At 43.4% G+C, this 14979-nt stretch overlaps 1 protein-coding gene across 1 annotated transcript in view; it reads right to left on the reverse strand.

Moving 5' to 3' along the window:
- Cdc16 (cell division cycle protein 16) overlaps positions 1–13697 on the reverse strand; it is a 54290-nt gene extending 40593 nt beyond the window's left edge. Inside the window, exons 1-8 of the mRNA XM_065438790.2 lie at positions 13539–13697; positions 12920–12974; positions 12720–12817; positions 12598–12636; positions 12338–12442; positions 8736–8895; positions 4795–4889; positions 3211–3344 (exon numbers count right to left, since the gene is read on the reverse strand). Coding sequence (XP_065294862.1) covers positions 3211–3344; positions 4795–4889; positions 8736–8895; positions 12338–12442; positions 12598–12636; positions 12720–12817; positions 12920–12974; positions 13539–13658 — 806 coding nt within the window. The 5' untranslated portion in view covers positions 13659–13697. The remainder of the gene's footprint in view (positions 1–3210; positions 3345–4794; positions 4890–8735; positions 8896–12337; positions 12443–12597; positions 12637–12719; positions 12818–12919; positions 12975–13538) is intronic.
- Positions 13698–14979: the final 1282 nt, after the last annotated feature.

The following is a 14979-nucleotide window of genomic DNA, read 5'->3' on the forward strand; positions in this document are numbered from 1 at the left end:
AGTGCAAGTTGGAATCGGTTGGCGCAGCACAGGGGTAATTGGAGATCACTAGGAGAGGCGTTCGTGCCGCAGTGGACATAAAATAGGATGATGATGATGACACTTGTGTGGGCCTACAGTTTTGCTACCTGCATGCAGAACTTAATCTGTTTTGCCATTGCAATCCCAAAAACATTATCTCACAGACAATTACAGCTTCTGAGGTTCTACAATTTTCACCTTAGTAAAAGCAAAACCTAAAGCAACTTCTCCAAGGTGTGAATATTAGCTATAAAGGACTGCTAGGCAAATGCACATGTGGCATATGTCGTAGGAAAGATAACATGCTACTTTTAGTCTTCGATTTTAAGAGCTCTTTCAAAAAATAAGCTGGCAACAACAATGTTGTTCCAGGTGATTTCAGCCCTCCCGAAAATTGCATGCATTACAGGAAGAATGAGTGAAGTGGCTAATCCTGGCATGGGCCACCATCCCGCTTGCGACTGTTTCAGACTCGTTCGATAACAGCAGAATGTCAAGCGTACAATGAACCATACGAAGGGTGACGTGTTGTGGTCCATAGACAGTGATAAAGTGCCCTTTGAGAGTGACAACGATGCACAAGCGTAACTAAATTTGCATTCTGTGAGACTAAACTTCCCAGATTTTACCATTTTCTGACTGCCAGAATCAAAGGCATGCTAAATTTTCCTTGTGAAAAAAGTCATGTACACATTAGATTTCAACTTGTGTACTTTACATTCTGGGCCCGTTAGAACCAAGCAAATATTATTTCTACTGAATAAAGTAGCGGTGCGTGTAGACATCTTTTTTTTTTTGCTACCTCCTGTTCATTTTGACCTTTCGATAATTAGATCAATTTCCTCAGTCCAATCAAGGTCGAATTAACAGATGTTGACTGCATGTTTACTAGGGGTGTGCAAATACTCAAATATCACCGAATCGTATAGCGAATGTTTATATAATTCTATTTGTGAATCGAATATCTACTGTTTAATATATTCGGTTTAGACACGCAGCGCCATATGTGCTCCGCGGAGCCCCTTGTGCTCGATGCCACCCAAATGAGTGTTGCACTTTGTTTCGGGGAGCAGGAGAGCCAAGTGCACTGCGGACAGGCCACCCCGGCTGACGCGGCAGCAGACTTGCTATGAGCGCCCCCCCCCCCCCCCCTTCCCGACGTCGGCCCGTTGCGGCAATCATACACAGAGTGGTAGAACGGTGCAATTCGCAGAACGCTGTGTCAGCTAGGGCTGATTCACCGATACAAGATTTGTCCGGGTTGATGGGACCGATCAAAATGATAATGTCACGCCGGACAGAGGGAACGGCAACAAAAGAAGCGCTGTGTGAAGTGTGAAAGCATGTGCGAATACCACGCTGTCAATGGTTACGCACGCACACCGTGTTAGACATGCGGTGACGAGAAAGAGAGAAAACATTTATTTCAACCATCGAGGTCGTTGCTCTTGAGGTCTAGTGGGTGTGTCATTCCACTACTCCACTGGCCATGGCTGCCCGACAAATTTTCTGGACGAGCGCATCTTAGCCCGCCAGGGTGTCACCGGCCAGCAGTACCTCCTACCACTCACATGACGAACACTTTAACACACACTTTAACAGCCGTTAGTCTAACTTGCATATGTGACCTTGGCGCCGATCACTGATAAGCCACCTGCCAAACCATTCAATGATGGCTTGCAGACTGTTACCACACCAGCTAGCGGTGCATTTTCATCCCGAGTACATACACTGCTTAGGCTATTAGGCTTAATAGCACTGCTTCTGCTTCATCGGGCAGCGGGAACTAAATGTAGCGGTTTCACCTCAGTTCTAAGTATGAACCAACTAGCCCTCATCAAGATCTTACTAATGTAAATTTACAGTTTGGAGCCAAATAGACGCAGATCTGTGTGCAACAGCCTCACGGCATTAGTAAGCGTCGCACCGACTTGCCATGATCCTCCGGGTTTAAAATATTTGGCAGGTGGGAAATCCCACCAAACCTGACATTGGAGGACTTTGGTGTTTTGGGTATTCGGGTAAATGCAAGCAGACTTGGTGTTTTTCCAGGTGAGCGGAGGTGCAGACGTGAACGGCCTGCATGGTGCAGCCACCTGGTGGCACAGAGCTAATGTTGAAGTAACCAAGCATTCTACTTCACTGCTGGCATATATGTTTGGCAGCAGCGTAATCGTGTTGATGACAAAAATTTACACCAGCAGCAAAGTAATATGCATTTGGTTACTGAAATACTAGCTGTGTGTTTGTCTGAGTGAGCTCTGTGACACCAGGTTCCTGCACCATGCAGGCCTTTCACGTTCACGCCTCTGCTCATTTGGAAAAAAAACGCCCAATCCACTTGTGTTTACCCGAATACCGAAAACGCTAAAGCTTTCTAATGAAACACTGCCTGCTCTTCACCGACAGTGCCGGCTACGCGTGGTGCAGTGATTGAGTCGTGTAATGCTAGGTCCTTTCGTCTGTTCCACAAATTGGCCTTACAATAACCCGCCTGCCATAAAGTTGGGACAGCCCACCTGCCTTTTGGAAACAAAAACAAAAACAGCAAAACAAAAATTTCTATGCCCTAAATATATACACAAGTCCACAATTAAACTGAGAACCTCATTGGTATTCAGTACAACACAATGTCACTAATACATTAGTTTCTGAGGAAAAAAGCCCTTGATTCTATTTACCAGAAATTCAATTGATAAAAAAAAATTATTTTCCCCACCTTCATATACTAGAACTGATCTGAAATCAGTGCTGGCATTCTAATTTTTTATTGCCTTTAATTAATATGAGTAGACCGTACTGTATACCTTATGTACTTACATTAATGACGGCTTGCTACATTCTTGTCATGAAATGCTAGGAGACTCCCAAGCATGTGCAGAACAATATATTCTCGTCCAAAATTTGGAAGCATTAAATATATTGTGAAACAATTTTCCGATATTCAATATTCATCTCAATATTTGAAATTTTTTTTGTGATTCGATTCGGTGTTCATATTGAAATTTACGATTCGGTATTCGCACACCCTAAATCATTACGGTTCTTAATTATATTTTGCTTAGCTGCCTTAAAAGAGTTCTTTGTTAACAAGTGCTTAAGCTCTGTGCAACATAATGTCTGCTCTCATTTTCTTCGCAGCCCATGAAAATTGCTTGAAAAAATAAAAACAACACAACAGGTACTCACAAAGAAGTGATGGCATAGCAGCGCTTGTAGTCACAATTATAGTAGCACTTTTCAGCCACGGCTGTGGCAATATCTAGGTTATCGCTCAGCTGCGACAGCTCGCCTGGAAGCTCAGACGGGTCTGGCTTGTCATACTGCAAATAGGGAGGGAAAGATAACAAAAAAAAAGCTCCAAGGACATTCAGCTCAACAATAGGTTCATACTAGATAACACCAAGAATACACAGATATACCATATTTTTGCTAGTAAAACCTGTGACAGCACATATAATCATGATACTAAAAAGAGTTATATGTATGCATAAACCGTACAGGCTTCGCACAGTAGCATAGTTTCGGAAGCAGTCCATCAGAACTGCTGACACACAAGAACAAGAGGATTCAGCACCTTCGCAGATGAAATCTGTCTGGAAAGCTTGCTAACTGTTTTAGTTGTTCAACAGATAGATAACTAAGTTTTAGTAGAACATGCGCCACCTTACAGCGGCACATTTAATGTACCAGTAGGCAAGAGCAGCTCTGTATACATGTACTAGTTTTGTTATGCATGTTTGTGTGAACCGACGTTGATTGCTTTTGAGGCTGTTTCAGCCAGCTGAAACAGCGTGACATGTTGTCATCATTTGTCCTGATGTCCTCTCTTTATCAGACTGTTTTGCACATCGGCGACACAAAGCGAGGCTCCAGAATTTATTTTGTTTCGTGTGTTCAGCCATTATGCATTTAGAAGCGACTTTTTACTTCTGGTGCGGCTTCAGGGCAATACGCAATTTATTGCTGTGAAATGGTGCCTAAGGGTAAAGTACCTAAATTCACCTTGCATTTTCCCAATGACCAGATGAACTTGGGACAAAACATTATAACTTCTTCTAAACAAGCCCAAACAGGAGGCATGGCCCATGCAAAAATAACAATAGCGAACAACATTTAACCTACAGAATGTACTTAATATATTTAGTACACTTCAATTAAAATTTACATTGTACATTAGTATATTTTCCTGCCTGTCTTAGAAGGCTGCGGCATTTATTAAAATTTACAATTGTTAAAGTGTTAAGAGAGAATGGTTGCCATTAATGTTATGTCGTATTAAAAAATGCCGTAGATAGTTTTTAGAATCTTCCTCTAGCTTTCAACAAGTGCCATCTGTGAAACTGAATGCTTTCTTTAGCAGGGGCCAACTGGAAGTTTACTATATGCAAAAAGATTTGTTAATGAAAATTGTGCATTCATTTATTATTTTTTGAATTGTGCTCCAAATGCCAATAAGGTAAGAAACGACTTTTAAGCAAATCTTGCCTCAGTCATCGCGGTGTTTATTATTTTACCATGATTATCTTCGACCAGACAACATTCGCCAGACTTTTGATTAGAAAGATGTCAAAAGCACTGACGAGCGGTAGAAAGATTTTACAATGAAGTCAGCAAATGCAACAGGTCAAAATTTTCTTATGTTAAAGCAGAACAGGTCATTCTGGCTTAAAGTTATGAAACGCTTTCCGCAGATTATATGAGCCAAAATACAGTGACATGCTTGAGCGCCACATAAATGGGTCACGTAACCGAGCAATGTAAGAGACGTACCTTCTTAACTTTTGTCCCATAAAGCAGTCGGACAAACTCGCTGTCTTCGCAAGATGCACCCATGGCCATGGTCAGCAGGTTAAGGACACTCTCCTCTGCAAATTTTCACATCAAAAAGGTGCCATGCTTATAGGCTTCTGCGAACCACACAAAATAAGACTCAAGTAATCAATGTTTTCTGGGAGCAATAACGACATAACTGCTATAAGGCGAAATAATATACAACTGGTCACACTGTTTATTACACGCACACTCCACTTCACTTTCAGAAATCTGGCCGGCTATTTGGCGTTGGAAGCGATATCAACATAACCTACATAGTTACGGCATTTGTAAAAGTAGCTCACCTATGACGTTAGCCTTTTGTCAAAAATAATTCACAGCCATTAGCAAGCCCAAAACAAATTGATAAAAAGACATATTAAATGCCATTATTAAAGATGTCACAGGATTCCTTTGCTTGCCCGTCCCTCTCCGAATCTGGCAAGCTGTGGGGCCTTGAAGCAGTACTGATGAGTACGCCCTTAGTAACCATTCTAGTTCACCTCTGTTGTCACAGTAACCCACCTCTGTAGTCACAACAGCATGGAAAGAAATGCTAAATGCCACACGATACAATACAATTTATTTGCATACTCCCTCCCACTTTCCCAATTTTGGCTGGCTATCTGTAGCTCAAAGCTACTGCTCTTTTGAGGATGGCACGTAATTGCAATATCCGAAGTGCAACCTACCACTTTCAATATGATCACCTATTCAAAGTCTCCTTAAAATGCAAGAACTTTTTCAGCGCAAGACCAACCACTCTCAACAACTTCAATTCGTTCCAAACAGCTCCTCGTGCTAGGCCAACACATCAGATGGTAATGACCTTGAATGACCCACCCACAGCTTGCTACCTTAACCTTTGAATTTCACCTGCTCTTCAGCTTACGAGGGGTGATCACTGGCTTTAAAAGAATTTAACTGCACTTTGAAATTATTCATGGTAAAAGTGTACAATCGTTGCATTCTACTGGTACTAACATATTGGGGCAGAAACTTGAGAAGTTGAGGACCAGGCAACAAGCAATGCAACAAAAAATTAAAGGCACAACGTTAAGAGACACAAAGACAGTGGTGTCGATTAGAGAACAGACAAGGGTACCCAATATTCGAGATGACAATCAACAAACCAAAATGGAGTTGGCAGAAGACTTAATTCACGGAGCAGATAATCTGCCGTCTATTAAAGCAACAGAACGGGTCTTAAGCGAAGGGAAGCGCAATCGAGGATGGCAGAAATTGGGTGGCATGACAAAATAAGGCTATTTGCAGCCATAATATAGGGTCTGCCTATATAGGGCCAGGCTGCACAAGGAATGTGTAATTTGAGATCGCTGGGAAAGGCCTTTGTCCTGCAGTGGACATAAATAGGCTGAAGTGATGATGATGAAATTCTTTACAACAAGGACTCCCATTGCACGCGTCTTTCAATTTGGAAAATCTTACGTACTGACATAATATCATTTGCGAAGAAGCAAAGGGCACCTTTTCCCATTGCATGCTTCACTGCAGCACAGATTCTATATTGTTAGTCCCACCTTTGATTATCATATTTCCATATCTTAGATGGTCATATAAGCCCTTTCAGCCATAATGTCTCCACATGGAGAAGCAACATAGCTGTGAATGTCAAGACTAGCGATGACTAGATAAAAAATATTGAACACGGCGCTGAATGTAAACGTAGCTCTCTACCTCTGTACTGATGATAATGCAAAACAATGATAGCATTTTAAGAAGTACACTACCAGCTTTGACAAGAAGTTTGATAAAGTGCTCCATATTAGTGCTGTTGTAATTTTAGTTTTTTCTTGCATGAAAAGGCCGTCAAGTCAATAATAACCAAGGCATCTGCTTGTAACAACTATTTCAGTTATTTTATGATATATTGGGTCACCTGTCCTGTCAATATTCATAATCAATTAATTTTTGTAGAATGGAAAATGACCCAAAGTCATACTACAGGTCCTAAACTTTCTCAGAAAAGTTCGAACCATATTACCTGACAAATATTTAAATTTGGACACCTTAACCCTTTATAGACGCTGTGTACACAGTTGTGTATACCAAGATAGCGCATCAACAACAAAAGCAGTGATGAATGTAATGACATTTTAGATGTGTCACACACATCTTGAAACCCTTATGAATGGAACCGTGCTGCAATTTTTCATAACAAGGGCAAGATGTTTCAGAAAAATGAGTGGTATATGGCTGGATGTTCTTACTTGGTGTCAATATGTTGTACGTAGTGAGTTCACTTCTTTTACAGTTTCTCACAATGTCATGCACCAGGCATAATTTTCAAGTGGCTGGACAAGTGCTTTTTAAGCTTTTGACAACAGGAAACAGTTTATGTTCTCATATTTGATGTTTCTGAAGTGGTTGTTCCCGTGGAGTCCACATTTCGTAAACCTGACAAAAATCACTAATGAATCGAAAATTATTTTCTTTTCTACAGCTGTACACTTTCTATGATTCTAAAGATGCAAGAAATGTGGTGAAAGTAAGTTTTCAATCAACAGGATAAAGTGGCATCTGAAACGGTTAAGTACAATAAATCATAATTCATCACTGAAGGAGATACCTAATTGATGTGCCTGCCTCTGCTACCGCCTGTTTGTACTGATTCTTGCACCTGAAGTTGTTTGCATGTTACTTGTTTTGCATGCCAGTGTCAAGAAAATTCGCTGCAGCCTCCATCTCTTGCTTCCCATTATAAGTATCCTGCTTGTGCCTCTTACACAAAATCCAGTACTACTACGTTCCTTTTTTAGACGGCAGTCTCATTACTTCACCGTCATATGTCTTTAGAAGTGGCCTTACAGGAAAACGTAGGATTTGTGAAATGTCTAATCAACGTCTGCAGTGAATCTCTCAAGCTCAGAACATCACTCCACCAGAACCATCACTAAACATACAGTTATTACAGTCTGTTCTTGCTAGCATTGTATACCAAGGAAATATTTATTGAATGAACCAGTATTACGGCTTTGTACAAGTTCATATATTGCATACCAAAATGTTGAGACACATATAGCCACTCCTCTGCACGATGCCTTTGGCCTGGAGGATGCTACTGCATAGCTCCAACTAAATGTATTTCAAAACTACATTACTGAACATGCCTTCAAGAGTGTAATTCTGTGACAATAAAAAAAGTTCACTGACAATTACGATACTCCCTAACGTGAGATTTGAGCGCAACTCTATACGGTGTTTTCATTTCGCAGTATACTGAGGCAACTGAATTTGAGAGAGACATGTAACAGAGTTGGCAATCGTCGAAAATCTGATCTGCAGGTCAAGCACGTAGGCTTTTTATACATGACTCGTCAAAGGCTCCAGAGTAATAACTGGTGCCGCGCGGCTTTCAGAAAGTACTATACAATTCCTGTCACACAAGCAATCAGATTACAAAACATTCGCAAACCATGACAATTGAAACAAGCACAAGCGAGACCAAACCAAGCAAAGCAAACAAGCACAAGCGAGACCTGATGCGAGCACACGATAGTATCAAACGAGTGGTCCTGCTGAGACCAGATACGAGTACGTATCGAGCAGTCGGGCGGGTCCGCACGACACCAGTTTCCCAAGTGCACGTAACTGAAGGGGCCGCTCTCATTGGTCCCTGCCGTTCGTGGCTTGTCTTTCATTTCCCACTCTGTGTTCGCTCTTTCATCTTTCGCTGTGCTCGTTTGCTCGGCTACACCGCTGATGCTTGCCGCAGGAACGGCCGGCCAGGAGCTGCGCTCTGAAACCGCCACCAATCTAGCGTGGACTTTCCTCAACGTTTTGCACTTGACAAAATATGCAGGAATGGCGTGCATGTCTCAGCATCCCACAGCCCGGTCACTCATGACTTTTCTTTTTGCACACATCAGATAACTAACCTTCTTCTCGGGAAAGCATCTGATGCTTCACCAGTGCTTCGAATGCTTCGTAGCAGTGAATGTCGAGGGCCAGAGCTTTCTTGTAGCACTCTGCAGCGACTGTGCGGTTTTCAATTGCCTCATTCGCCTTCCCTTTGAGCAGATGTAATGATGCCTCCAACTGTGAAATGAGAGCAGGTTGCGGAAACATGATTAGAAGCTTATAGAAATTGAAGAACATAGCATGCGGACCCCTACCACTATGGAAAGTCAGTCTAAGCAGAGTACATTAATATTTGCAGGTCAGAAACACTCTCCATCACCCTATGGCAGAGCTTTGTATGCTACCAATCATGACTATGCAGCAACGCCACCTGTCATAAGGGGGCACTCAGCAAGTGGCGGTACAGCTTGGTGGTGTGTTGGCGTAAATTTCTTATGTGAATTTAATCGCTTTCTACATTTTACTGTGTGGAGAGAAGCTCAAATGCTCAATGAACAATGCCGAAGACCTATCGTGTACTGAACTGTCACTCCACCTACAGGATAGACAAAAAGATGCTGCTCGCTGCTTTGCCAGGTGGCACTCAATGGAGTGAGAAGTGGAAACGAGTTACACTGTGGAGAGAAAGCTCGAGCTTCTCTAGCAATTCTCAAAACATTCACGTGTGCGAGAAGCGTTTTCACCCATAAGACATCATTTGTAGCAATAAGTGTGCTATACAAGGCAACGCTGTGACGGTGCAGTGCCAAAGAGCAAAGCTAAGTGCCGACACCATTCCGCAAAGTGTTTGAGCATGCTGGACAAGGGCTCATTGGTGCAAGTTGAAACAGATCAAACAGCACAAAATACAGATCAAAATGTGTGCGACAGCACTGTGTCTGTCGTCTACACTTCAAACCGCCTTTGTGCTATTGAATCACACGACTGTTTAAAGGCCTCTTACCTCACTTGCCGAAAAAGCTGATACCTTGACTATTACTACAAAAGTAAAGCAAACTGTAACCTCAGCATGCCCAACCAACACTTTTGAGCTTAGAAATTTATTGCTGCTATTGTGCAGACAGGTTCACACCTGTGTGCCCAAGTAATCTGGCCAACATTATTCTGGGCTACGCTTCAGAGCTGTATTAGGTCTTTATTGATGGCACATATAAACACAAGAAAATAACATTTATTTTCTATCTAAATGTGCAATACACGTAAACAATAAGCATAATCAACGATAACAAAAATATCTTGCAGAAGCTTTTTCACTACTAAGAGGACAACAACAAGCAGAAAGCTGGAAGCGGGTTTCACCCCAAGTAACCTATGACTTTATAATTTTACAGACAGCTCTCGTCACATGTGAACCAAAGATGTACATTTCATTTGCTTTACATCACGTGTTTTACACCAGTGCAGCTGTAAATCTTGTACTCGTCCATCTCCTCTGACCATGCACTCAAAAGAAAGAGAGTCGCGTGCCAAACTTCTTCTTTCTCGTCCTGTGTTCTTGCTCTAAACCAAGAAATTACGGTTGCTGCCTGTAATTCAGTGTTGGCCGAAAAAATTTAGCCAGAAACTTCATACTCAAACTGAAACCCGGCAAGGAAAAAAAATTATTTTGCTATTTTGCCCTAAATGCCATGATAAAGAGGGGGATCAAGAGCGCACTCGGACTGCCAAACTACACACGCACCGACAGACTCCTGCAGTTGGGTATTCACAATACCCTGGAAGAGATTGCAGAAGCACAAGAAAGGGCACAGATTCTCAGGCTCTCCGGCACCAGGGCAGGTAGACAACTCCTAACTGAGATGGGCGTCCCCCCAGCCACTGACGAAGACGCCTACCAGGGGCTTCCGAAAGAGCAGAAAGATAACATCATCACATTACCCGTCCCGCGTAATGTGCATTCCCCGCACAACGTAGAAAGAAGGAAGGCCACAGCGGTGGCGCTCCTATGCCGCTCCTATGGCGGCAGCTGCTTCGTTAATGCAGCCCAGTATGGCAACAGCAACAATTTCATGGTAGAGTCAATCAACCACAGGGGTTCGACCGTTAACGCCGCTTCGGTACGAAGCACGTCATCGCATGTGGCCGAGCAAGTGGCCATTGCCTTGGCCCTCCTGAACGACAAACATGCCAATATCTTCAGCAACTCCAGAGCAGCCATCCGCACCTTCAGCGTTGGCGCCGTGTGTAAGGAAGCCTGTCGCATCTTGGACAGCAAAAGCATCGCCACCCACACTCTCACGTGGTTCCCCGCTCACATGGGATCCATCATGGGAGGCCTCACAAACCTCAACGAGCTGGCCCACTCTAAGGCGCGAGGTCTCGCTTTCCGCGACCATGGAGAACTCCAATGCCAACCCGTAGTGGTGGAGAACAGACATCAACCGACCATATACAATGAAATTGCGCAGCACTTTTATCTCGGCAGAAGAGGTTTTCTTTCCCCTTCCACACAAGAAGTTAAATAGAGCGCAGGCATTGACCCTCAGATTATTGCAAACAGGCTCCTATCCCAGCCCGGCTTTATTCCCCAAAATTTATCCCGACACCTATGCCACTAGTTCTTGCAGGCGCTGCAATGACATCGCTAGCCTAGACCATATGCTCTGGTGTTGCCCCTCATTACGAGGCACACAAAAAATCAATGAGGAGAAGTGGCTCTCCGCTATCAAGAGCCCCAATGCCGGGGCCCAACTATGGGCTGTCCAGCGGGCCCACGATGCGGCGGTCAGGCATGGCCTGACTGTCCCAACGTGGGAGCGGCCCGCAGCACGCTGAGTCGCGTACCTCAGCACTTTCATTAAAGTTTTGCATCCATCTATCCATGCTATTTTGCCTGTAGGCAACACTTGTCAATAATGGGTGAATTATGTAAACTGCGCATGCGAGACTAGTTAAGAATGTGGAAATCGAATGACATGAGGATCTTTATTCTGGTGTCCTCTTGATGTGCAGCAAAAACATCTCCTGCGTTTTCCTGAAAATACCTTCTTGGTGTGCATAGAGATGTTTGCATCACAGCTTCTTGTCCCATACTTGTATCCATATAACATGCAATCTTGTTCTTCAAAACTGCTGCTGTTAATGTGTCTCTGTGCCAGCCACTAGACTCCCTGAAAGTGGTTATTTGGTGAGGTGCAGTACACTGCTCACAGCTCTCCGAGTAATGTTTTATAAACTGCAGATCATCGAGCTCGGCCTCTGACGAAGTTTCTGGTGAAACTACTTTGAACTCTTCTTGAAGTAGGCTTCAAGCTGATTGCGGCCTCAAGATATGGCTCCGCTTTTTCCGCATGTAGTGCAGCGCAATGCTCCTGCTGCAAGACGTCCATCAGCATAGCAGAGTACATAAACATTGGAACATTCTGAGCTGTGCGACGTCATTACAAAAATGTAACAGTGCATTAACTTGCTGTTCAGTCTCGCTCATAGTTTGAATGGGAAGGCCTCTCTCTGACAAATTGAAACTGTACCAACATGAGGCTTGCCCGCATTAAGAGGGTTTATACAGCTTGTACACAAGTACGAGAAAAACATGCGTGCAACTACATATACAGTTCTCCATGCACCAAGCGCCGGAGAGAAGAAAAAAAAAGGCAGCTAATGCATTAAGCTAACTTACCCGATGTTGAGAGATGGAGTCCGCACCGCTACTCTCTGCGTGGCAGGCATCCAAGAGTGGTGCTTCCGAGATTTCAATTGCCTCTTTGTACTCCTTGCCTGCAAGCTGAACAGGCATTACTGACCTCAGCGGGCAGAACAAGCAGACACCGTCTAAGAAACAACTTCTCATAAAGACATGTGTTATAATACACATGCACACACACGCAGCAAACGAGCACAGCGCACGCCATTCCACGCCATAGAGACGTGAAAACTCACCCTGCTGGACACCGCTAATATCTTGAAATTGAGATTTGCCTGTCGAAAGAAAAAGAAGCGCACCACTGCTTCAACTCGCTGCGTTTTGCAACACGCGCATGAGCAACTGTGATAATACTCGCCTTGTGCAGGTTTCTACTTTCGATGCAGTGAGCTGCTCTGTGGTACTGCTTCGTCAGGTATAGACAATGGGCCATCGTATAAATATCATCCGCGTTTTCTGGGGAAGCAAGCAAAAATGAGCGGCGATCGCAATGAAATCGAAGCAGCGCGAGAAAAGAGAGAGAAGAGTGCGAAATTTGCAGTAACAGACGAAACGAACCTCTTGACAGCGATGCGAGCTTGTCAGCCCAGAACAATGCGGTCGTGTACTGGTGCTGCGAGAGAAGCCATTGCGATCAATTTTGTCAGTATGAGTGTGATGTCGTTAGTGACGTGAAATCCGTGAGCAAAAGTGTACGGAGCACAGGCACGCCGAGGGAAGTATTCTTAAATCAGGCACACAAACTGAAACTGACGGTTGCTCTGGAAAGTTGGAACTGCCGAGTTTGGGCTGCAGTCCTCAATTTAAGGCTAGTACATTTATGCATTCATAGGCGGAGAAGAAAACCGGCTTTATCGCGGAATCCCTGGTCCCTGTACTTTTCTGGGGGGGGGGGGGGGGGGGGGCTTGGATGATATGATTCTGCTCCAATTCCTTTCCATTTATGTCAGCGGTCCAAAGGGTGCTCCCAATACGTCATCAGCAGGATCGGTCGGTCCTGAGCAGTGGATCATATGAAAGGAATAGGATCTAGCGAAAGAAATCGCTACATTACACCTGCCTTGGTTTCATGCGAGAGATTCCACGTGAAAAGAAACGTACAGTATGTATTGCAATGGTATGAAACATGCAAACAGCGCGTACAGAAGAATGCTAGCCGCAAAACAACCATTCTTACCTTGTCGATGTACCACTGGACCATTTTTCTGTACCTTTCGAAATCGATTTGCTCGTTGCAGGAACGAATAATGGGGCTATCCCCACATGAATCGTATTTCAAATGGCCCTCGTCCGCCATTTCTAAACACAGCGTCACCGATACGCAACGGTAGCTTCGTAGATGTTCTGCGATGGTGACGCGAAATAAGCACAAGAAAAAAAATGTTTTCTTTAAGAAGATATAATCCAAACTTTATTGTTTTTTTCTGAACTAAAATTCAAATTTTTTTGTTACTGAGGGGCAGTATAGAGCGCTATTGAGTTTCGGTTTTCATCCGCTCTCAATATTCATTAGGGGTGCGCGAGTTTTCGATACTTCGAATACGGACGACGATTGTACTGTGCACTATTACTTTCTTTTGGATCTTCCACCTGATGCAAGCGGGATATGAAAATAAGTCAAGTTTTAGAGTGAATCTTATAAGAAAATCACAAGCTCTAGGTGTGTGCATGCGCTTCAGATGTGATAGTTCTGGGTTATAATTTGAACATAACACAAAACATGTTTCTTCATACTATTCTAAATCATTCCGGTGCAGGAGAACCGCGGTTATTGCGCAGACGATCCAGTTCCTGGACGAACACATGGATCTCGCGTTGAATTGAATTGATTGATGGGGTTTCACGCACCAAAACCACGATTTCATTATGAGGCACGCCTTAGTGTAGTGGGGACTCTGGATTAATTCTGACCACGTAAGGATCATTAACATGCCCCCATTGCACGAGAGACTACATGCCAATTTCTCAGTTCGCAATTCAACTATCTGTGTTTCGTAATACAAGTGCGTACCCCATAATCAGATCGTGATTTTGGCACGTAATGACCCAGAATTTAATTATTATGAGTGAATTTGGGCTCTGTCTAAATTTGTTTGACATATGGGTTGTTGTTCTCCTGAGTCGTTCTGGCGCATGCCCGCAGTGGGGGATTCGCCATGAATCGGGTGGTTAAATTAGGTGTATAAAAACAAGGGAGTTAATGATTTGAACATTGGAGCTTAAAAAGTAAAATTATTGTATGCCGGCAAAAAATAATCAGAAGGAAACCGTGCATAACAAAATCTAATAATAAATAAATACATAAATAAATAAAAGAAAGCTGTGGTGGGGAGGGAGGACGATCAGCCTAACATGATAATCGACTGGTTTAAATTAGGTCATTTTGGATTGCCAAGCAAACATTTCTGTAGCTGAACTAAAAAATGGAGGCTATGGGATCACAGGCAGTGATAAATTTAGGCCAATACTGCGAAACGGGATTTCGAGTAGTCGTTTTCTTATAACAGAAAAACGCCCGCAAGACAACATGAAATGGTCTGTTGTCTCCACTTCGCCACAGAATGAGCATAATGGTGAGGGGACCAGACCAGACCTGTGTAGATAGAAGTTCAACGTAG

Source organism: Dermacentor albipictus, chromosome 4 (assembly GCF_038994185.2).
Source record: "Dermacentor albipictus isolate Rhodes 1998 colony chromosome 4, USDA_Dalb.pri_finalv2, whole genome shotgun sequence".
Lineage (NCBI taxonomy): Eukaryota > Metazoa > Arthropoda > Arachnida > Ixodida > Ixodidae > Dermacentor > Dermacentor albipictus.